The sequence below is a fragment of the Phaethon aethereus genome, assembly GCF_964289735.1.
Source record: "Phaethon aethereus genome assembly, chromosome: 16".
NCBI classification, from domain to species: Eukaryota; Metazoa; Chordata; class Aves; order Phaethontiformes; family Phaethontidae; genus Phaethon; species Phaethon aethereus.
This window is the reverse complement of record NC_138592.1, coordinates 8687331-8712990: the sequence shown is the minus strand read 5'-3', so window position 1 is coordinate 8712990 and position 25660 is coordinate 8687331. Positions and strand designations below refer to the sequence as shown.

The following is a 25660-nucleotide window of genomic DNA, read 5'->3' as shown; positions in this document are numbered from 1 at the left end:
GAAGCTATCAAGTAACTTCGTGGCCGCTTAAGCCAGTTTGATTGCTATCGACTAAAATGTACAACCCCAAACAAACTTTAGGGCATTCCTATTTCAAGACCTTCTTATTTATGCTTTACCACTACGCACTTTTTAGCAATCACTTATTAGTGGTGCATTATAACACACTTTTACTTATCTAACTTGTCTCTTACTGGTCAGACTTCTGTTTTCTTCGTAAAATTACTTAAGATTTTAGAAGAAAGAAACGTTTTCAGCACGCTTAGTGCACAACTATTGCTACACAAACTCTCCTTCTTTCTGAAAGAAGAAAACAAAGCATGACGATGAACAGTTCTAAAAGATTTGGAGTGAAGCATGATAGCTACTGCAGTTGCCTCACCTCCTGAGAGCTGTACATCCATGTGGTGCTTTTGGTTGTACAGAAGAATGCTTAACTGAGAAAATGAATTGTAGTAACAGAAAAGAGAAATGGAAGTTAGCAAACACTGATTTAGATTTGAGGCTGCAAGACATTCTTGGGTCATTTGGTTATTATGCCTGGAGGATGGGCAAGGTTGGAGAGGATTGTCCCATTTAACTCATGTATCTGTCACCACCATACTTTAGGGCTCTTTAGCATGGATTTATTACACATAGAAAAGAAATTTCTAACAAAATACAACAGCAACAAAAAAAAAAGTGTAAAAATACAACAGACCAGAAAAACAAATTCCTGACCCATAGACCTTCTAATCAAAGAATTTGAGAAAACATAGTAAGAAGTGTCTGAAGGTTAGAGGAACCGAGTTCAATGGAACATGATAATGCAATTGGAAATAGAAATTATATTTCATTGGTGTTTAAAGGAATGAACATACCATGAAGGCATGTGAAAAGGATACAATACACAAGCAGAAATAGTTGGAATCCAGGCAGGAGAACGGAGTAGGCTTTTGGAGATCTTTCCCTGTTCTGAATTCTGGGTGCAAGTGTAAGTATCAGAGTAATTTTGTATCTTGCTGTAGCTTCTTGATACTTGTCGGAAGAAGCCTCCAGGCTAGGCTGGCAGCCGGAAGAGCTGAAGATAGGGAGTCCTCTAACCGCTTACTCAGTATCAACACTGTCAAGGGAATTCCAGCTGGAAAACAGCATTTCCAGCCATAATGGTGGTATAGCCAGTCCAGAATTAGGGCCAAAAAGACTATGGAGAACAATTTGTGAAGAGTTCAGAAGCTGGAATTTGGTGTGAGAGGGAATTAAATTAGACATGGATAGAAAGAGGAGCATCAGGAGGCAGAAACACCCACTTAGTGCACAAAATGGGTGATGCAGGCAAAATTTTTAAGGCAAGGGAGAGAACAACAGGAGGGAAAGATAATGTAGCAGCAGCAGTTTGAGCAAATGTGAGCCATTGCCTGCTTTGGGGGAAAGTCTGCAATGACAGGGCTGAAAAAATTGGGGGAAAGGATGAGATGGTGTATGTAGAAAGCAATCCTCAAATGATGGACAAGATCATTTAGTTCAGTGAGAGTTTTTGTGATGGTTTGCACAGTATGACAGTTGTTACCAGCCAAGTTAGGAAAGAAAGATGAGAATAATGCAAAGTTTTTATGAAAAGATTGATTTTAAAGATAAAATTCAAGCAGTGGTCAGAAGGAGAAAAGGAGTTTTGAGCCCATTTTTCTCTGTGTACAGAGTGAGGTGAACAAAATGAAATAAAAGTTGATAATAGTCTTAATACACTTTTTACATTACAGAAGTGGGTATTGTTTCTCACAATAAGACTATGGCCACTAGAAAAATCAGTAAAATCATAGCACTGTAAGAGACTAAACACTTAACACCAGAGGGGAGACAATTAGCATTGCCAGGTTGAATAGGTGTAACTGAACATCTGTTGTGATACTGATTCAGGTCAACATTGTGCCTATATTCATAATTGTACTAGTTTAGCAGCAGCACTGTTTGTTTATTATTCAATTGCAAAATAATTAAGACAACTATCAATGGTTTTATTTATAATTATTATTTATAATTATTTAATTATATAATAAATACAAGTAACTTAACCCTCAGCACCATTAACATCACTGGTCTCACAATGATCTTTAAGACCCATTAAGCCATCTATATTGTTGAGATACTTCATCAATTGTCAGCATTCTCTAACCTTCTTCCATGAAGATGACTTTGGGAATAGTCATCAGAAAGGAACCAAATTTAGTCTGTATCAAGATAAAAGTGGGGAAGAACTATGCTTTGACACAGAGTACTCTCCTTCTTTTCTCCTTGTTTTTTAAGAAGATACTCACATTGAGCAGGTCTGTGATTAGAGCTGTTTAAGATAGGTTTTCTTAGTTGGCTGGGATAACTTGAAAGGAAAGGTTGATCCCTTAGTCAGACTAATAAGAAATTTATCTGTCATAAGCAACACTTAAATTTCACTTGGAAGCTGGTCAGTCAAGTATCATGTCCTTTGGAGGTGATGCTATACTGCCATGGCAAACTACATTCTTTCTGTGGATACGGGATTGACATCTTGCATGTTGTCAAAGCTTTCACAAACACTACATTCAGTTAAGACTTACTTAATGAAAGACATTGATTAAAATTAAAAATCACCTGACTCCAATATTTCAATAATCTATCATTTTCAAGCAGCTTGTCTTTTTTACCTCTCCTGCATTGTACAATAAGTAGTATAATTATTTTGACAGGATCCACCCATCAAAAGTACTCCCATATGCCTTCTTTGCAAGAGCAAGCAGGATGGAAAACCGGACTAGGAATGAGAGCTCCCCAAACACATGGCAATCGGGACTTGAAATTCACCATGTAGTAAGTAAACCTGGTTATTTTATTCCTGGGTATCCCCCCAGTAGTTGCACAGTAGTAGTGGGACAGAAGACCCTAAAGCATTCTCAAGCAGTGACTGTAGGAGCTCAGTCAAGATGTTTCCTGTTCTGGAACAAAAGTAGGAGTGTCATTTAGTGCTCAGATCTTCCCCTTCTTGAGAGCACAGTATTTTAGGAGCTAGATAACCATCCTCAGCTTCCCAGGAAATATCAAGTTCTCAGCTGTGGTTTTGTCTGGGTTCACCTCTTAGGGGTGTGACATGTTTGGAAAAAGTCAAAACAGGAAAGAAGTTTGTGAGCCAAACACAATGTTGTTGGTTTATTTTGTAAATTATGATGCACCATTGATACCAATTTCTGTTGTACAGTCAGTGCAACTAACGTTGCAGGAATAACCTTCCATTATATTTGTTAAAATCCCTCTCTCAAGGGCTGAGTTTTCAGATCTAATTTTGGATTAAAAGTTGCAATTCGGTTTCCTTCTCTCCAGTCCCAATATATTTCCCCCTGAACAGTAATAATCACAACATATAAGAAGTTATAAATGGCCACCATGCCTGCAGAAAGAAGGTAAAATACAGCAGGAACAGAGAAGGAAATGATGCTTAAAAAGTTTCTGTGCTTTACAGAAGTTCTATGATTACATGAAGGAGTTTTTTATTCGTATCTTCTACAGCATGGCACCTTGGAGGTACTACATCATAAAACAATGATAAATTTTGATAAGCAATCCTCTCATCTGCGTGTACCCTGTTCATACTGAGCCTAATGTTAAAATTTGCCTACAACTCTGGAATGCTAACCGCTGAAAAGCTGTTGCTGAAGTGATCAATGTGTTGAACTCAGTAGGCAATCTGTCATTTAAGTCATTTGTGCCAAGATTTCAATCCATGCTTATGCTTGGAATCTTGGTAGACCCTTAAATAAATCTTATTGATTAGTCATCATTATTTTTTACTGTTGATATGCAGAGGGTTGTGCAACCTTGCAGTTGGCTTTCTACACAGTCCACTGGAAAATATGTTTTATTATATTGCTTATATTGGCAACTAGGTACATCTCTATTGCAGGCTCAGATTAAAGCCTTAGATTTAAAAGAAAACTAAACCAAACTGAAGCTGACTCCCTCCAACCTCAGATCAGACAAATCCTCACCCACAAGACCCAAAACAGATAAGCTAGGGATCTCACTTTGGTACTGGTTTCACATTCAGCTGGATGCATTAACCAGGCCTTGGTTGTCTGAAGTGGTTGTCCCAGCTTCAGAATCATAATGATCTAGGGCAGAGGGATTGAACTGCTTGACCTTGTGAATGACATACCTAATTCTTCATATGACTAGGAATGACAAAATCCACACCTCAGGGTAGGAACCTGTATTGTGTATCCCTGAGGCAGGGCTATTGGAGGGTGTTAGGGGCATGAGGAGACGACAGCTGCTCACAGGCCAGCTGCCATGTAGTATAGTTGACCAGGTGCTAAGTCCTCAGACAAGAGGTGGTACCAATTTTAGTAGCCTCTAGTTGTGTGTTTCATCTCACAGCAGGGGCTTCAGATTGTCGGATAAAAAACTTCACACTAATACAGGACTGGTTAAGTCACTCAGCAGAGCTCTGCCTGTGGACATGCACTCAGAAGTACTCTCAAACCGGAGTGCAAGCACCAAACTTAGGTCAAGGATAATCTTAATGATATGACATGCAAAACTCCATAATCCATTCTTCTTGAACTTCAAGTCTGTTGGGACTGCATACTTGCAGTTTAGCACATGGCTTTGGCTGTTCTAACAGATTTGAACAACTGAGGCTGCTGCATAGAATTTTTCATACATCACATTGAATCTCTAGCCCATAAGAGAACAAGAGATCTTCCTAGAGCCTTGCCTGTCTGCCAGAGGCAATAAGTTTGCCCTTCAGGGGAAAATTAATATTACTGGTGCAAAATGTGAGTTACCTTCTTCCCCCTCTTCATTAAACATGCCCAACCAAATATATCCCTGATATATACTGCTTTAAGCCAGGAAGGAATTAAAACTCCTGTTCTTGCCAAATGATTGAGTGCTTGCAGACACAGATTCCTAAGAAAATATAATAGAGAAAATACATTAGCAGAGTATTTGTGCCTTCATAGGAAATGAATATGGATGTAATTAAGAAAAGCTGATTTATGTGGAACTGTAAAACTAGGGACATAAAATGAAAAATTCTCTGTAAATGTCAAGTCAGTGTTTTGTGGTGGCCAAAACAAAGCACGTAGAGTATTGCAATGGTATTAGGAAAGGAACTGAAAACTAAAATGCCACTGTAAATTCCTAGTACATGAATATTTAAGACATTGTATGGAGTTCTAGGCATTGATCTCTGAACATTATAGTAGAACTATTGTTCTACTATAGTCTGCTACTAACATTTTGAGAATATCAATGTGTAGTGTGTCTTCTTGTCTGAGGAAATTAAAAAGACAAGACTGAGTATGATGAGAGCATAAGGAGGGTTTATAAAATAATAGGAAAAGGCAAATGGGAAACAATAAAGAGGGAACATAGAATACTAGAATCATAGAATGGTTTGATTTGGAAGGGACCTTAAAAATCTTGTGGTTCCAACCCCCCTGCCATGGGCAGGGACATCTTCCACTAGACCAGGTTGCTGAAAGTCCCATCCAGGCTGGCCTTGAACACTGCCAGGGATGGGGCATCCACAACTTCTCTGGGCAAACTGTTCCACTGTCTCACCATCCTCACAGTAAAGAATTTCTTCCTTATATCTAGTCTAAATCTACCCTCTTTCAGTTTAAAACCATTACCCCTCGTGCTATCACTACAACCCCTGACAAGAGGAAATGGCCTCAAGTTGCGCCAGGGGAGGTTTAGATTGGATATTAGGAAAAATTTCTTCACTGAGAGGGTGGTCAGGCATTGGAACAGGCTGCCCAGGGAGGTGGTGGAGTCGCCATCTCTGGAAGTGTTCAAAAAACATGTGGATGTGGCGCTTCAGGACATGGTTTAGGGGACATGGTGGCGCTGGATTAATGGTTGGACTTGATGATCTTAAAGGTCCTTTCCAACCTAGTGATTCTGTGATCTTTCCTGTAGGTCCCTTTTAAGTACTGCAAGGCTGCTAGAAGGTCTCCCCAGAGCCACCTCTCCTCTAGGCTAAACAACCCCAACTCTCTCAGTCCGTCCTCATATGGGAGGTGCCCCAGCCCCCTGATCATCTTCGTGACCCTCCTCTGGACTTGCTTGAGCAGGTCCATGTCTTTTTTTCCAGGGGGGCCCAGAGCTGGACGCAGTACTTCAGGTGGGTTCTCACCAGAGTGGCGTAGAGGGGCAGAATTACCTCTCTTGACCTGCTGGTCACACTGCTTTTGATGCAGCCCAGGATGTGTTTGGCCTTCTGGGCTGTGAGTGCACATTGCTGGGTCATATTCAGTTTTTTAATCCACCAATACCTTCCAAGTCGCTCTCCACAGGGCTGCTCTCAATCTATTGATTTAGAACATATGATGAACTTACTAGGCAGCAAGTTTAAAATAAACAAAAGAAAGTAATTCACAAAATACATGTATTAAAATTGAACTCATTGCTGTAGAAGCCAAAACCTTTAAATGGATTAAAAAAGCGATCAAATCCTTAGAAAACATAAGGAACCACTTAAAGGTCCAGATCTTCTTGACCTCTGGCTCTGAAAGACCCTGTATCACTGACTGTTGGTGTATTTGGGCAAAGATCTTACTAGCCACGTTTCTCACTGGCTTTCATTCTGCATCCATTGTTGATCACTATAAGAGATAGTATGGCCATTGCTGCATAACCTCCTTCTTACATAGTAAGTCATTCTTCCCCTACAATACATATTCTTTTAAATTTTTTGGGTTTATGTTAAGAATTTATATGGGTGGTCTCCAAATACAAAGAGGTTTAATTAACAAACTCTTGGAGTTACTTAAATTTGTTCTCAGCTTCTTTTAAAAGTTTAAGTAGCACTAAGTGATGGCTATTTCATCCCATTATTTGCTAAAAAGATACTAGCTTTATTAAAGAAGGACCTATATTAGAGCTCTGAACACTGGTTACAGTATTACAATATTTACTTTTCATGCACTCTCACAGCACTGCATGTAAGAGAAAAGATCAGCGAACACATGCAGTCTTAGTGCTTGCTTTTGCAATGTTTTCCTATGTACAGAACACTGTGCAAGTACTGGTGAGGCTCTACGGTGCCAGATCCAAGTGCTCAAAGACAGGGGATACTTTAGAACCAGATGTTTTTAATCACCTCAGTGGAGAAAGTCATTGGAAAGAACGTACTGCAGGCTGAGATGTGGGAAAGGATGAAGGGAGAGGTGATTTAGGCCAGTTCTGGGCAAAGATTCTGTTTTTTTCTAAGTCAACATTAACAGCATACTATTTCATGATGTATGTTCTTAGTTCTGCTACTTTCCACGGGATCCATGTATTAGTTCCTTTCAGTAGTGGTTTCTACAAGTAGCTTGGTGCAGGCTGCTGAAATCAGTTTCACTCTTAGGACCTTTTCTTGTTTCAAGAAGTATTGTAGAGTGTCTACTTGTGCCCTGATGCTTTCATTTCTTTATAGCACTTCTTGAGAACTTAAATACCATTACTTTTAAGCATAATAAGAAATACTACCTATTTTTCTAAAAACTGAATATAGCCCAGTGACATTTCAAACTTTCACATACTGGAGCACACAAGAGAGTGTATGATGATCCTAATTTATATATAAAAGCACCTTCCTCCAAGAATGATCTTATAAATACATAAATGACATTTACCAGGTAATTTTCATAATGAAAAAGTAGGTATTTACAGTCTAAAAGCTAAACCCTAATTCACAGCAATTAGACCATGAATAACTAATATAATGGACTTTAGTTATATATCATTACATAAAAGTCTGAGAAAAATACGATCTTGTTGAGGCTCAATTTGTATTCTAGCTAACGGTTTTCAGTGGTATGTAAATTTGAATAAACATCCAAAAACTCACTATTTGGTGATTAAAAGCTTTGTACCTATTTTCAACTTAAAATGTTGATTTAGCCGTGAAACCTCCAAATGAAACATAAATAAATGAAACCTATTCACTGGACATTTCAGTGGCCCTTTAGACCCAGAAATTTATTTCTGCATATATTAGTAGATCTGATTAGCCTACACCAAATGAAATTATATATAATGTGCTGGAAAAGCACAGGCAAATGTCACAAAATGGACAGTTAAATCACCGTAATCCAGTTACACGTAGATTCAAAACCTACAGCTACATTTTTTATTATTTTAAGGCAAATTAAATAGGAAATATTTGCTCTGGATAGTCAGAAAAGGAGAAAAATACAAGAATCTGTACAACTTCACTAAAGAACAAAGGAATATCTCTAAAGCAGTCCACTAGAAAATAAGTTTTTATTGTAAAGTTCTGTTTAATTATTTTTGTCACCAAGTGTGATAAATAACTATCTGAAATATGAATTTATCATTTATCTACAGCTTTTCTAAAATTTTATTCTAATATTAAACAACTCTATCTAGTGTACTAAAGGAATGCAGACAAACACAAGCCAAATAGGCGTAACTGTTAAGACACTTGTTGCTTCTCCTGCCCTACCATTAATATTCTGATACAGGTATCCACAGCACTACCCTTCCCTCCCCCCGAAATGAGGACATATTTTTCTATATATATCTAAAAAGCCGTTATCAGAACAATTTCATCCTCCTGCTTACTTCTCCCCTCCCTCCCCACAAGTGCATATTTGATTGCAAAGGCTTCATAATTTCTGAGTTGTGGCTATACCAAACATGAAACAAAAAATAGTGTTACTCTTTGCATTTCATTAATCAGGATCTGGAACAAATACAGATTTTACATTGCAAATTGTTATTTGACATAAGAAAGATTTCTCTAAGATCTTCAGTGAGGTGAATGGGGTCTTCTGAAGTTGGGTGAGATGTCATACTCCTGTTTTATATATTCGAAAAATGTTTAGTTGCTAAAGAAAATAGGAAAAGGGAATCATCTGTTTCTGGAGAAACACACAGAATACAAAACTATTCCATACATACAATTCTCTTTCTTATCCAAAGAATACTCCTTCTTTCTGGTCTAGGAACAATTTTTGAAAGAACAAATCACTGTACTCATCTGTATTCCCTCTGAAACTACTCAAGCTATTATCAGTTCTGTAGAAACTGTTCTATATATCTCCATTAAGATACATGTATATATGTGCTGAGGAAAGAAAGGGAACTAATTGGTATATATTTAAAATACTATCTGCAAACCACAGAACAAAGATAAGATAAATTCTGTAATGTTTTTATGTCCTTGCTTGTCTTTATTTCAAAATCATCTTTAGTTTCTGCTGAATAATGATTCATTTCTAAATGCAAAAGATCATTTAACTTTGTGTTCTTTATTAAGACTTCGTTATTTTTACAAAAATAGAATACAGCATTAGTCTTTATTAGTTTTTAGTTTAATATACAGTTCATTTATTTTGAAAGGAGCATTTTGGGATACAATATATTTAGTTTATTTAATTGTTAGTTTATAGCAGGTCTTCTGGTCACCACACAAATTATCAAGCTTCTGCTATTATATATTAAAAACTACACATGTCAGAAAATGTTTTTCAAAAAAAGTTAATTTAGGAATAAACTGTTATGTTGTAGCAAACAAGGTCAAGAGTCCCTTTAAGAAGGAGACTATTTCATTGCCTCCCAGTTTAGATTCTCCATAGACACGGTCCACAAATGAAATAGGAACCTGTTGAAACAAGCAAAACTATTTTTAAGGTTCAAAACCTAAATAATCAGATATTCTGTAAACAAAAGAATGCCCTTTGAACTACAGCATGTTTAGACATGAGATGAAGGCAAGCACCAGATCAGCTTGCTTTGTGTCAGTTCTTCTTACCAGAGGCTTTAATGATGCCCCATAGCTGGAAAGCATGAAATTACTTGGTTTATCACCTTTAAAGACGATCCAAAGACATTACTCAGTGGCTGGATGATACACCAGTCAGAACAAACTTTATAGCTTAAATGTGCTAAAAGCCTAGGGCCTTAAAATGAACCTTCACCACTTTCCTTGTTAGCTAAATTCAATACCTTTGAGTCAATGTCTCAGGAAGGCAAAGATCTCCCGCGACCATGAAACAGCATTCTCATCAACCTCATCAACTGGCTAGAAGATGACATCTGAATAATGGCAGTTAGTGCATATTTTACAAGCAATACCTGTCTTTGACCATTTTATAGATTATTTACGGGATTAAAGTGCATTTAAAGCACTAATTTTGGTTTCCTTACTTAAGTGATCATACTGTCCAGATTAACTCGCTACTCATGAAACAGTAGGAACCTACTGCTTTGCAGTAATTTGACCACCTACAAATGACATACAACAGGACATTCTGCCAACACCGTATTAGAGTATTCAAGGATTTCCATATAAGATTGTGTGCAAAATTGAAATACTTCAGGGGCTAAAATAAAGAATTGCATTTGCAAAAGTCATTAAAAAATTGGCTTAGCGTTCTGCTGGCAGTTTCAGCCAGAAATCTTCTGGCAAGTGGAACACAAAAATCACCACGCCCTTGCATCTGTGCCAAAACCGAGGATTTCTCACAATTCTAGCACATCAGTCCATGGTATAAAAGAACCTAGGGCAAGAAGACAGTAAGGAAGATACCTAAAAAGGCATGGAGATAGACTCAACAATGACTCCAGCTTTCTTAGTAGAGTCCCTTTTGATGATCCCAGTAAGCATCCTGGCAACTACAGACAGCTGATCTACAGGGCCTGGAGAGAAATCACTGAATTGCCAGTGCAGAATGTCAGAAGTGACATTTCTTGACCAGTGATGAAAGAATGGTTAATATTTCATGCAACAAAAACTATCCAGTCTTTCCCTTCAGTATTAGAATTAACTACCTGTGTTGTTGCTGGACTTTGCCTTTCTTGCATAAGTTCTATCATTCGTCTTAAAGGAAGCATCTTCCAAAGGGTGTATTCCACTCACTGTGGAATGTTTCATAAATGGTAAAGACGTACAGCAAAATGAAACAGAGGTGCATACAAGACTATTCAGGTATAGTTTGTGTCAGTTCATCTCATCATCCATTTGTTCCTTTTAGACTAGCAGGTCTCAGTCTTCGCTTTCCATTTTGCTTAAGAAACATTTTACCCTCGCAACTGTACCTACATTTTACAACTGCATAAAAACTCCAATTCTGCCTGTAGAGTTGCAGCACCCCCAAATCAGGAATGAGACACGCAAGTGTCACCTCTTCTGAAATTTTGGGATTACTGTTTGGGTAACTATAAAATATAAAAAGATCCTAAACATTGATCAGGAAATACTGTACCAATGTATTTGAAACATAATGGAAAATTGTGCTGTCCCAGGAGGTTACAATATAGACATGATACACAGAACAGTAAAAATACAATAGTCTTATTTATAGGTCTATGTCAGCAACCTGAACGCTGTCAAGCTTGTTACAGATATCACAACAGAAATCCTGAAGACAAGGCCGAAGCAGAATAATCAAGCAACTTTTCAGATGTTAGAGAGAGCGCCTTCCCACATGCGAGATGCCAAAGGAGGAGGGAAAGTGATGCCTACTTGAGAATGTAACAGATGAATCGTGGAGGATGGCCTAACTGACCCATCACAAAACAGCCCATGTCTCAAGACTGACTGGGAAAAATCAGGCCTAGTGAAGACTGCCCATCAGGCTTTGAACAAGATGACAAATATCTAATACTTGATGCTATACAACCAGTAAAGGCATGTAAATAAATGAGTGATGGGATCAAGTAATAGAGAGAAAAAAGGTCTTTGCAGCAGCAGCCTGAAGAGTTGTAAGGAACCCAAGATTACATTTTTTTAAAAGCCAGAGAAGTGTATTTTGCAGTTTTAAAAATGTATAGTAAATAAAACTTCATCTCATCCTGGGTTTCAGTATCTAGATGTATAGACAGCTGAGGATTTAATTCAGCAATATTAGAAAGCAATATGTAAATGCAGCTGGATGTGAAGACCAAAGAAATTAGGGTTAAACCCCAGCTATAGACAGGATAGTGATGTTGCTCCATAAGCAAGAAAGATGGAAGAAAAGAGCTTGCTTTGTTGTGTGGAAATACTCTACCCGATGTTGATAAAGAAGTGTAATACATAGGGTTTAAAGAGGGAAGGACCAGCAACAGAATTCTCTGACAATTCACAGTCATGAAAACGATGAGGAACAACTGGTTCTGAGATTTGGCTGCAGAGAATTCCAGTGAATTGTCTTTAAAGAGACCAGCAAGAGCAATTCAATGAAATATGAGAGGCAGCAATCAGACTGCTGGAAATACAGGATCTAACATGTGGAGTTCTTTTTCAATGAGCGTAGACAGCACATTCAAAGAATTTAGAAGTGTAAAGTTGTGGTAGCTGGAAAGTTGGAAAATAACCAGGCAATAAATGACAGAACAGAATAACTCTGAAATAGAATCAGGCTGCTGGAGAAAATAAAATTATTTGAAAAGACCTAACTAGAGATGTCTGTACAATATGAAAGGAGGAAAGAAAAGGCTCAGAGCAGCTTCATGATGTATTTTGATTTCTTTCCCTCCTTTGAAGAACCTTGTAAAATTGTATACATCTCAAGAAATGGCAACAAGAGGAGGGAAGGATCTGAGAAGTATTTCAGCCAGGGGAATAAGTAACTGGAATTTCAGATGTGGTATTCACCTGGAAAAGTTGGAAAAAGTGAGTTCTACGTATGTAATTTCTTTATATTAATTTGAAAATCTTGCTGCTTCTTGGAAGCGCACAAAATTTCCAATGTTCCCAGTAATCGGTATCTACATTTAAATGAAAGCACAATATACTTATCAAAACTTTTACTATACCTCTCCAATAGTATATCCTAACTGTCTAGCCCGAACAATCATCTCCATCTGGAAGACGTATCCTTTAGAAACACATTTTTCCATTAGTTTCTCTAAGACTTCTTTTCTGTATAACCTGTAAACGATTACAAAGAAAATGAAACTTGAAGCACTATTTCTGAACTTTGGAAATCAAGATAGTGTGTAGGAATCTTAACTGTAATCCCTCACTCATATCATTACTATTTAAAAAATCTTTAACAAAGTCATAAGAGCAACAGTTCTAGTCTACTATTTCTTTCCAAACAGATTTCACGGTCCTCAGTAAAGAAGGTCTGTTCTTTCTTACTCCAGTTCCCTGTTCAGCAGTTTCTTAAGTTCAAATAAACTTTATGAATTGCAAACCAGACCCATACCTGAAACTCCCTGTTAAGTCTGATGCACCTGGTCTCAGCAAAACCTGAGTTATAAAATTGGCACCACGACTGTGGAAGAAAACACGAATGTCAAAATTGCTCAGTACACAATTCCAAAAAGATCAAACAGAATTTCTATAAAATAAGTATCATCCTACTAGCAAAAGAAAAAGAAACCTTTTATTGGTTACTATGAGGCAATTATATTCCTATTATGTTTTCACTGCTAGATTTGACTGATAAATCATAGAGTCATACAATCTTGAAATCAAAACCCAACATTTTATTCTTTCAAATGTGGGTGATTCGTAGATTATTGAACTTCTCCATGAAGGAGAAAACAATGATTTTCAGAAATTAGGTTTATGATCTGGTTCTTTATGGTAGAACTGTCAGTGCAACTACACACTAATACAATACAAAAGAAATAAATTTGACAACAGTTAAACCAACTTTTTTTTTGTAACTAACATTCACTGTAAGCGGAGAATAAAAATGCTTCCTGGACAAATGTGAGACTTTGATTTAGAAAATCAAGGTTCAGTTTTGGTTTACACTGCTTTCATAGTATGATAAGGATAAGCTCCACTGATGAAAAACGTTGAGAGACCTAAAAACCAGTCATTACTATCTTGCTGAGGGCTGTATTACACACTGATAAGATGTGCAAGTCTTTCACCTTGTCCAGTATGGTATAAAAGGATTCCTCTGTAATGTCCATTTAGCTCTCTTCCTTTTTTTGGGTGTATATTTTGTTTAGATTCACAAAAAGATGTGCACTTATTCCAGACATTAAGAAACAGGAGAAACCAAAGACAGTCCCTGTGACACCATCTCCAGATCAGACTGGTAACACAACTTCTGCTCCTAATACTTTACAGTAATATCTAAATCAGCATTAACTTATGCCTGTTCTCTTAAATCAGGTGTAAGAAAGACTATGCAGAAACTTGTTGATTACCTCCTCAAAATCTGTAAGTCCCTCTGAACCTGAGATGCCAGCCTCCATATGCTTATACACCCTTAATAGAGTTTTTCTTTTTGCTTTTGGGTGAAACCTCTCCCTAGTGTTCACTGTAACTGTTTTCCAGTAAGGTCTAACTAATGATTTATTGATATTGACTGTGCCGGATAATTCTCAACTTATGACAAATCAGAGTGTCAACAGAGGGGTTTAACAAGTGTTTTACTGTTTAGGGAAAGGCCCATTACAGCTATGAAAGCGAACTGTGTCTTTGAAACTTGACAAAAGCATTCTTTGCATGATGAAGCTGAAAGACTGTCCCAACCTGATGCCATGCAGATTTGTCCACAGTTCCAACCCATTTCTCAAGCCTAGTCATATCATTACATTCCTTCTTGTGGATTCTAACCAAAGAATCTGCAAATCATGCATGCTTCTATTATTTAATTTAATTCTGCAGTACCCAGTACTATTGACTAAAGACTCAGTTCAGCTCACAGAGAGTTGAGTATTTGCAATTATTTCTAAATAACAAATTTATGTGTAAATACCTAGAAGAATACTAACCTGATTAATTTTCTTTTCAAATCCCAGCCATATACTCCTCCGTTTCCTTTATATCTTGTTCCAGATACAATATCAAAATTGCCTTCTTTCTGCTTTCTATAAACAATTGGTTTTATCAGAAAAAACAGGAGGAATATTTGTGTGAAGGTAGTACAAATTTCAAAATAAGAACAATCACTCTTTTAGTACAAAATCTGTGTTTTACAAACCTTTGAAGAAATAAGTAGAGAAGAGAGGAAAGCAGTAGTTACAGTGGTTATAAGCATTATGTATCTAAAAACATGTTAATTGTTGTCTTAGAGCTATTGCAGGGAATCTTACATGATTATCTTTTACCAACTATGTCATAGAATTTTATAGAGGACTCCATAAATAATTGACTTAGGCATTTTTAAAGCCTCTTTCTAGTATAAAAGACAGAATGATTTTAAATATATATTTAAGTATTTAAATTACACAAACCCATAGTAAGGAAAAAAAAAATTCTGGAACTATCCTTAGTCCATAACATGCCTGACTGCTGCAGAACCTTATCTAAAATTTTAGGCCTCCAACGCAGCCTGCTGCCCTTGTCCAACATATAATGCCTGTTGACCATTTCTCACAAACCGAAATATTACAGGGAGAGGAAGGTATGAGATAGACAAAAGGCAGACAAAAGCATTTCACCAATAATTGAGGACATATTGAGTCCTCCAATCAATATCCCTATATGCACACATGATAAAATGATTAGAAGATGACATTTATATTTACGCTTTTCAAAGCTGGAACAACCATTATAAGGAAGAGAAGTACTTAGACACACATGCTCTTTGTTACTTTAAACTTGGGGATTTTTGCTCTAGTTAGGAACTATTATTTTTCTGGATTAGTTTGGGACAAATCAAATGAGGTCCAGTCACTTTTTACTTGAATTCCTGCCTTGCCAATTTTCTTACTACAGCTAGACAGCCATATAAGAATGTAAAGCTTTCAAATATTAATACAAAACAATAAATGTTCAGAAGTCATTCTTTCATACTACGATCAGCACCTACCTGATAAACTCTGGAATAAATTTTGGCTGAAATGGAAGGAAAACAGATCAGAAAAGAAAAATGGCTGGGGGTAAAAAAAAAAAAAAAAAAAAAATCAGTGAAAATTTAATTATAACAGATTAAAAACACAGTACATAAAATACAGACTTACATGGTGAGAGAGGTCAGCATCCATAATAACAATAAAATTCCCAGTGGCGTGCTTCATTCCATGAATATAAGCAGTGCCTAATGACAGTACAAAAATAATTTCCTTCACTATTTTAACATATGCAATCTTCTAGCCACAGTCTTCACTTATTTTCTAAAATCTCTAAGTTATACTAGAAAAGGATCAACTAAAAACTCCTAAAATTTATTTTTAAATATGCATCAGTGGTCAAATATTAAAATTATTTTTCCTTTTTCCTACAATATCAGCACTAGATTTTATAAATATAAATCTTAGCAAACCGTACTGCACTAGAAACGCACAGGGAAACATGACTTGATAAGTGGGACACTATTTAAAATAACACTTCCAGAAGCATCATAGGCACTTATGAGCCATAGAAAACTAGAAATAGGACACAGGCAACAAAATAATCACTGAGAGTTAAAATTGTTTTCTAAACTCAGTAGTATTATATAGATTTTGGATTGTCCTCCTTGACACCATGGATTATATTCTGATACCTAATCTGAAGAAAGTCTTTTTTTTCTTTCTTTAGATTTTGTTGCGTTTTATCCTGTATGAACTGGTGTAGCTACCTTGATAAGAGCTGGAACAAGTCTCCCTATTACAGTTTTCCTCAACAATGCAAATTTCTGATACAAGTCATATTGTTCAAGGACATCACTGCTTCCAAGAACAGTACAGCAGCAAAACAGACATTAAAAACGGGCATATACTCTCTGCTGATCCAAATTACTCTTGAGTCTTTCTGTTAATTTCATCAGGAATAGATAAAACTGAAACCAAAACACTCTCTTAACTGATGTCCTTAGCAGGCACCCTCACAGAAAACTAAACTCCTGGTTAATGAACAACATGTCTTTCCTATGCTTTGGGACATGGTTTAGGGGGCATGGTGGTGTTGGGTTGACGGTTGGACTTGATGATCTCGAAGGTCCTTTCCAACCTTAATGATTCTATGATTCTATTCTATGATTCCTTTCTTTTCCAGGTTGTTTGCAAAGTTACAGAGTAGGAGGGTCACAGATATGTGTACTGTGCATGCATGATTAGTAGATATGGTACCTGAAAAATTTAAATTCAGTCAGTTTTAATCCATAATACTGGTCAAATTAGGACAAAGGATGAAAAGGCAGAAAACAGAAAAGTAAAGATATGTAGGCTCTTGGGAGTTTCTTAGAGAAAGAAATGTAGAAAAAAGTATGGAAAGTGATTTAAATAGACAATTCAGTATCAAAATTAGAATTTTATTTTTTGTTCAGTGGACTGGAGAAATTAGTTAGCTGCAGTACTCAGTACACAAGACATGTCCAATGTTTTACCAGCACATGGAAGTGGGGGTTGCCAATACATTTACCAAGAAAGGCAGATACTGATTAACAATAAATGAAACAAGGTATTGCATTTTATCATTTTCCCCATTCCTATTACAAGAGGGATAAGAATACAACATGAATCTTAACAGATGGAAATCTCTCTGCTTTATTTTAGGATAGTTTCCATACTACAAGTTTTAATGCCGTTTATGACTTCCTATGGTATCTGCTTTTTTCTGAAGCAAATAATGACAAATTTTATTTACATATTCTGTGAAATATGGCATCAGAGCTATAGAATTGCAGTCCTGCATCATTCCATGCAAATTTTAATGATCAATCTCAGCAGTACAAGACTAGCTCCCAAATTAGTGAGAGTAACTTTTACAATGTACTTCAAAGCCTTCAATTCACATGTTAGTTAGTAAGTGAGACAATACTTAGTAGTTCAAATGTTGGACATCGGTCATATATATATTGTTTTATTTCAAGTCATAATTCACACCAAAGTGGCTTTAACTGTGAAAAGCTCTGTCCAAGTAAGTGTCAGATAAAACATCCCAACTGTCTCTGGAGATTGCACAAACTATGGTCCAATTCTTGAAGCACCCTGCACGTGAGTAGATTGCACAGAAAGCACCACTGTCCCCTCTGGATCAGTAGGTTCCACACAAATATAGCAGTTCCTCTGGTAGAAAGTTACATCTTTTCTCAATCTAGACCCCTCATTCTATAATAAATGAATGCAGTATGGGAGGGAAAGAGGTGGCATGATGTTAACAGGAAAACACAGTTGTACAGAATTGCAGCCACCACAGTTTTCAGGTTTAAGGCTGTGGGGAACTTGTTATAAATACTCTGTGATTTTTGAGTGTGTGGTTTTTAAGCTTGTTCACTTACAAAAAACTTGATGAAAGCATATATTTCTGCTTTTGTACTTTACGTGATTTTTTTGTGATTTTTTCTGTAACTTTATACACGAGAATCAACCAAAGAATACAGTAGATTTGTTTTTTTCCCCTAGTATTAACCAGAGTTAATAAGGACTTACCGAGGCCCAACTTTCTTGCTCTGGGTCTCAGAAGCTGCAGGATATATTAAAATATACATATATTACTTGAAGTACAGTTTTTAATTAATTTTAGTGACACTTTAACATTCACTATTTTCAAGGTATAAAAATATTTTAAAATGTACTTTTCATTTTTAGAAATCTAGATAACATATAAAAATAAATTTCCTATCAAAATACAGAAGAAAAAACATTATATTAAACAGATATTTGATCAGGTCATATTTAAAAACAAACTCCTTTTAAGCCTTACTTAGTAGTTCTCCAGTAAAAAAAACAAACACCAAAATAAGAAGCACCATCTTAGTAACTAAATTTCCCCAAATTCCACTATCTGAAATACAGTTATAAATCTGAACAACAGTCTCCCCAGCACCATTACTTGCAAGGAATGACAAACACTAACAGCAAAGTGATTTACCAGACTTTTAGCACTGAATATAAATGTGCATATAGATAAAACCCATGAATAATGACCCTCTAACAATATTAACCTTTCAGGATATGAGTGACCAAGCTTTAAACCTTTGCCAAGTACCTTCAGGCATTTGCGGAGGTGAGGGTAGATATTTAAGCAGTCATCTCAATATACTTCAGAAACAAATTTTAAATCTCACTTTTAAATCTTGGCTGATTTTGATGCATTATCCGAGAGGTCATAAGTAATGTAATTCAGAGAAGGATTTGGATATGAAAGAGTTAGTAATTATTAGTGCTTCTGCTGATTTGTTATTTTGGTTTCTGGGGTTTTTTGTGGGGTTTTTTCTCCTTTCTTTAATAAATAGTTAAATTTGAACATTAACAAAAAACCCTCACTTTGATTCCTCATCTACTTCCTTGAACATGTTGGCCTCATTAAATTAACTACATACCATGTTCAGTAAGCATAATGCAGTAAGTGAGAAGCCCAGTGGAGTTATTTGGATGACGACTCCTGAGCACAAATCAGAACAATGACTTTGCTCAGGAAACAAAGAAAATAATTTCAGCTAAAAAAGAAAAAAAAACCAGGAAACAATGAAAATTCACCTAATAAAAAATCACATCTGATTTACACTTCTGCAGTAAAATCCGCACGATCTGATGGCAGTGCCTCCACATAATTGCACTCAAGTGTGTTTGGCTCAACACTGCTGCAGGGGTTGGTCCGCAGATTAAACTTCAAAATTAAACTCTTAAGCAGTGAGGAAAGGTTGGCTAACTATTTTAAGCCTTTTCTATTACTAGTATCAAAACCAGAAAAAAAAAAACCCAAAAGACTCTAAACCTTCCTATATATGTTGTTGTTAAAGTAATCTCTACAAATGCTACTTAACTCACAAATACTTTTTAAAGCCTTACATTTACGCAGTAATAGATGAGGAAATTGCTAGACTGTCAAACTCAGCATTGGGCTTTTGCACTGTTCTATGATAAAGATTTTGTTGAAAAAAAAGTGGCTTTAATGGCTCATAAAGACTAAATAAATGACAGTATCTTGTCGAAGACAATTGATGGTTATATGGCAATATAGTAAACAGAAAAAAAGAGTTCTGTTATTGAGGAATGCAACTAGACGGATTAAAAATAAATCATAAGACCAGACTAGCTTTCATCTTTCCAATTTCCCTATTCCTGCAGTCACTTCAAATGAAATTAAAGTTTATCCTAACCTCATCTCTCCCTCAGGCATGCACACAGTACACTAACAACCACTATTCATTACTCAATAGCACACAGCAATACACAAAGTATTAAAAACATTTTGCAAACTTTAATTCATGATTCTGCATATTCATAACGCTGCTAAGCAGCTGCAGGACTATCATACTTTTACATTTGTCTAAAGCAGTGTGCAAAAACTTAAATAACTTGTTTAAGAATGTAAAGAAAGTGCAGAATCCAAGGACTCCAGTCTAGTTCTCTAAGGGCTTCAAGTACTCTCCAATACAATAAAAATGAAAAAAATTCAGGATATACAACTCACTATTTTATCTGATCCATATATCTTTTCCAATTGTTCAGCAATTTCCTGTGTCCCATCCGGGCTGCCATCATCTATGATGATAATTTCAAAATTGTTTCCACTGAAATTAGAATTATTTTTAAATGAACATATGGAAAACACAATTTCACTATCTATGTCATTTTGAAACGCATGAAACTGAAAAATAGAATACAAAATTATTTTCTGACAGATACATGCTATAGTTATTCTTAAAGCTATATGACTGAGCTTGTAGTGATAAAACTTGACTGAGTGCCACTGTTTTGGGCCTCAAGCTGCAATTGCTTGACAGCACGCTGCAGCCATATAAACCTCACCATTACCCCAGCATCAGTTCCAGCCTCACGACCAGAAAGATAAAAAGCTAAAATTACCTCTGCGGGCAACTCTTTCTCTAGGAGCTGGTGCAGGACGGATCTCGCACATGCAAGACCTCCGATTAGAATAATTTCGTTTCTCTAATTAACCTCGGGAAGAGCTGCGCTCATCACTACGTGTTAGGTACAACTGGCTGCACGCCCTCCATCACTCGTGAACGATATTTGGTACTTCACAGCACGGATAATGGTACTGCCTTCCTAAGTTGTGACGTCATTTTGTAAGTTTTACGGACGTGTATCTCCTAACTCTACCGGCAGCTATTAAGAACCTCTCAGCTCTATCAAAACCTCATACTGGGAGCGTTTAACCCCCGAGCCCAGTCCTCAGCCGCCCGCCAGCTCCGCCCGAGGCGGCACTTTCGGCCCGAGCTCGGACGCCACTCTTTCCCTGCCGCTCTGAAAACCGCCTCCCCTCACAAGGGGGCCGGCGGTTCCCTCCCTTGCACAGAGCGGCGGCCCGCAGCCGGCCCGGGCGGAGGGACGGAGCTCAGCTCCGGCCCGCTCAGGGGCCCCGCGGCCTTCAGCCCCGCGCCGCCTCCAGCCCGGACCCCAGCACACCCGCCCACGGCGGCCGGTACCTCTCCCGGAAGGTGCGCGCCAGGAGCCAGACGACGAGGGGCAGGTTCTCCCGCTCGTTGTAGGTGGGCAGCAGCACCGAGAACTTGTCGCCGCCACCGGCCGCCATGTCGGCGCGCTGACGCACCCGGAACCGGCGGGGCTGCGCTGCAGCCAATCAGTGCATGCGGCACGGCCGGAATTGCCAGCGCGCGGGGGCAGTCGGCCGGAAGCGGAAGTGACGGGTTCTTTCTTGCGCTCTCTCCCTAGCAATGGCCGGCAGTGCGGAGGCGGCGCGGTTGAGTGCCGAGATCAGCCAGCGGGAGCAGGAACTGCGCGGCTTACGCGAGCGGCTGGCCTCCGTCCTGGTGGGGGGTGCCGCAGCGGGCGCCGCAGCCACGGAGGAGGGTGCCTCCGCCTTTCCCGGCGAGCTCCCTCCTCTGCCCGCGCAGGCCTCTCTGAGCCCCGCCGACATCCTGCGGTACAGCCGGCAGCTGGTGCTGCCCGAGCTGGGCGTGCGGGGGCAGCTACTCCTGGCCCGCTTCTCCGTGCTCGTGGTGGGCTGCGGCGGCCTGGGCTGCCCCCTGGCCCAGTACCTGGCCGCGGCCGGCATCGGCCGCCTAGGTCTGGTGGATCACGACGTGGTGGAGACGAGTAACCTGCACCGGCAGGTGCTGCACGGGGAGGCCCGCCGAGGGCTTCCCAAGGCCATATCTGCCGCGGCAGCCCTGCGGCTGCTGAACTCCACTGTGCAGTACGTGCCCTACTGTGGTGCCCTGAGCCCTCGCACCGCCCTAGAGCTGGTGCGGCAGTATGACCTCGTCGCTGACTGCTCCGATAATGTCCCCACCAGGTACTTGGTGAATGACGCCTGTGTCCTGGCTGGGAAACCCCTGGTGTCCGGCAGTGCCCTCCGGCTGGAGGGGCAGCTAGTCGTGTACAACTACCAGGGAGGGCCCTGCTACAGGTGTCTCTTCCCCAAGCCCCCGCCACCAGAGACAGTGACTAACTGTGCAGATGGGGGAGTGCTGGGTGTCGTGCCAGGCATCATGGGGTGCATCCAGGCCTTGGAAGTACTGAAGATTGCTTCGGGAATGGGTTCCTCCTTCAGTCAGTTCATGCTGATGTTTGATGCCCGTGAAGGGAGATTTCGCAACATCAAGTTAAGACCAAGGAAGCCAGACTGTGCTGTTTGTGGTGACAATCCATCTGTCACCTGCCTTCAGGATTATGAGGCATTTTGTGGTTCTTCTGCAACAGACAAGTGTAGGACTTTACATCTGCTGTCCAGTAAAGACAGGATATCTGTAGAGGAATACAAAAAACTGTTGGATGAGCAAGTTCCTCATGTATTGTTAGATGTTCGTCCACAGGCAGAAGTGGATATCTGTCGCCTGGTACATGCTGTCCACATTCCTTTGAGTAAATTGGAAGAAAAAGATGAAGAATATCTGGAATATTTAGAAAAAAGAATTTGTGAAGAAAAGCAGAGAACTAATGGCCAAACATCTTTTCCTGTCTATGTTGTTTGCAAATTAGGAAATGACTCCCAGAAGGCTGTAAGAATTCTGCAGGAGATACCCGTCAAAGAATTTGGTTCTGTGTTACCTAAGGATATTAAAGGGGGACTCATGGCTTGGGCCAGTAAAATTGACCCAACGTTTCCTCAGTATTAGAAATTTAAATGGTGAAAAAATATGAATTTTCATAGTGAATTCCATACAGTTTCATCTTTTCTGTGTAATGTGGATAAAACAGGATATAGAAATACCATGTTGCTTTTTTTAATGGTAATTTTAAAAAAATGACATATTTTTGTAGATACGTGATTTTTTTTTTAATACGAATGTGAAACTCCGTGGAAATGGAAAGAAATGTGTTTCTTGGTTACTTATTTAATAGTGAAAACTTGGAATGACTACTTAATTGTGCATGTGATAATTGATAATGACTCCTAATCAGTAACTGTACCCTGGAGAATGACAAAGCACAGGAGCCAAGTGTTGAACCTTTTTACTCATTCTAACTGCCTAACAAATTGAAACTGTGCATGCAGTGATTAAAAAAAAAACCCTGTTAATCTCTAGCTGGTCAGTAGCACTATTAAGCCTATCATGGGGAATTGCCATGACAAGGCTGACAAGACTGTTTTGGCCAACATCTTTTAGTTCTTTGTAGAAGCATTGTGTACTTAGAAAAGAGAAGTGCTCACTGCAAATAACAGCACCCACAGTAAGGATGTTTTGTTAAGAACTTCCAGGGCCATCCATCCTCATTTGTTGGCTGGCAAAAAAAGTGTATTCTCTGACTTTTATAGAGAAAATGAGGTTAAATGTTAATAAGACAATAGTTGTAAAACATACAGAAAATGCTTTTGTGAGGGCTTAGAAGATTTCAGACATTGAGAGATGAAGAGGAGGTGAGAGGAAAAAAACCCAGGTGTGTGGCCTCCCTTCTGCAAGTAAGAAGACATATTTCATAAGTTTTCTCCCTGTTTGTTGTGGTGGTTGCATATCCCCACTTGTACTGCATTATTTTATTAACTGGCATGAAGAGCTACACGTCTAACAAGTTCTCATAGATAAACTGAATGAAAAGAAAGAGAAATAAATAGCTTCTCAACAGAGAGCTGCCTGAGTCCTCATCACTTAAGTATAGTAATTATATTCTTATTATATTAATTAAGGTATGTATTTCTTTTACTTTCTGAGGAGAAAAAAAAACACCTTTCATGACTAATTTTTGCATTATACAAGGGCAAAAAAAAGAATAGTATCATTATAGTTAGTAGCCAAAAAGGCATATTTTAGTAAAATACATTTGAGAACATCAACACTGCCTACTTTATTATAACATGCCATGGGTTCTAGCAATAGCAATCCTAGTCTCTTGTGAAGGAAAGACGTGAATTTATAAATACGGAGTTGTATCTCTTGCAATTTAGAGGACAATGAAAACATTGAAGGCCATGACTTTAAAGTAAGCATTAGTGCTTTGTGGTGTGTAGTGAGACAGTCATAAGTCAAGACCTTTTAAGACAGGTTGTGGAGGCTTGGTTCAGCCAGAACATCTGGCTTCTGCTGGGTTTCAGCTTTTGAGGATTGGAAACCAGAGGGGCTTGTTTGTAATGCCTGACCTATGTTTTAATTTTTCTTTATTTACTGTGATGTCAAGAAGAGACTGTGACATAAAAGGTAACAGTAGCAGTAATTGTCTAATATACAACCTTCCAGTGCTAAACAACAGATGGTATGCCAGGTATCCACCTGACCTGAAAAAGTGATTCCTTTCCAGTCATTCAAAGCAAGGTGAACCTATGGACTTGGGGAGAGGGAAAAGACTGTACAGATTATTTCTACCCACTGGAAGAAGCACTCGGATTTAGAATCAAAAAGTCTTTTCCCTTGTTACAACATTTTAGCAGCAGATGTACGCAAACTCTCTGAAACAAAAAGGAGGTGACATTAAAGCCTGTGGTGTTTGGTGGAAGATTTTTTGTAGCAAATTTATAACTGCATTTCTTGTAGCACATTTTCAATCAGGAAACCAGACTGTGAGTCTTTGTGCTCTATAGAAAACAGTTAACAGCTCAAGGATCTGGAGAACTCTGTGGAAAAACAGTGATAAGGATGAACGATAATGGACCAAAACCATAGAATGATATCAGAACTGGCAAAAAAAGCTAATTCATCAAGTCAGGCTCATGAGAGACAAACTTTCAAGGATCTTTTCTATTAAAATTGATTTTTGGAAAGACCATTCTTGCCAATATGCAGGGACTAAGGTCCAGAGTTCTTATAGGAGTGCAGCATCTGAAATGCATCTGTTATTTTTGCATAAAGACAGGTCTATGCAAAACTAACTGGTCCATACAATCTAGAGGTGGTTACTCTGGAAAGAACTAGTGTCTCAGTTCTGATCTCAAGGGAGTATGCAAAATATAAGTTTCTTCAGAAGAAAAAAACCTGTTCTCTTCCTTGACTTAGGATAGCAATTAAATTCTCAGCAATCGTGAAAACATCTGCCACACACATTAGATAAAGATGGCATCCATCGTGCTTGTCAGAATTTTAATCTTTACATGCTAGGCCTTTTATTTAATTTTTTAAGTTTAATTTCTTTTTTTCCTTTGGCTTGCTGAAGTGATACACAAGTCTTTCTCTAAATACAGTCCTCACGTGGTGCTGGACTCTTTGGAGATACTGAAACATCAAGGGTCATAGGACCGTAACTAAGCCAAAACTATTCTTATTATTGGAAATGTATCTTTTGTTTTGACTTGTTTTATTTCTTGAACTCTGTAAAACATGTAGTGGTTTCTCTGTTCACCAGGAAGTATAATAGCAGAACTCTACTTAGAAATTCTAGGAGAAGCAATAAAGCTGTGTAATTTTGTATTGCTGCCGAAGTACTGTCTAAATATTGGTACATGTTGACACTGTGAACA

The 25660-nt window shown here is 38.3% G+C and overlaps 2 protein-coding genes across 2 annotated transcripts; one reads left to right on the top strand and one right to left on the bottom strand.

The window, feature by feature from the left end:
* Positions 1-9366: 9366 nt before the first annotated feature.
* DPM1 (dolichyl-phosphate mannosyltransferase subunit 1, catalytic) lies at positions 9367-21343 on the bottom strand (the record flags this gene model as incomplete). Its single annotated transcript, XM_082007458.1, has 9 exons — positions 9367-9625; positions 12763-12877; positions 13158-13226; positions 14689-14784; positions 15729-15754; positions 15880-15956; positions 18271-18304; positions 20258-20357; positions 21237-21343. The coding sequence occupies 9 exons, from the start codon at positions 21341-21343 to the stop codon at positions 9521-9523; spliced, it is 729 nt and encodes a 242-aa protein (XP_081863584.1). The 3' UTR covers positions 9367-9520.
* A 142-nt stretch (positions 21344-21485) lies between these two features.
* Positions 21486-22889, top strand: MOCS3 (molybdenum cofactor synthesis 3; the record flags this gene model as incomplete). The annotated part of the gene is made up of 1 exon (XM_082007210.1): positions 21486-22889. One exon carries the CDS (start codon positions 21486-21488, stop codon positions 22887-22889), a length of 1404 nt encoding a protein of 467 aa, XP_081863336.1.
* Between the last annotated feature and the right edge of the window lie 2771 nt (positions 22890-25660).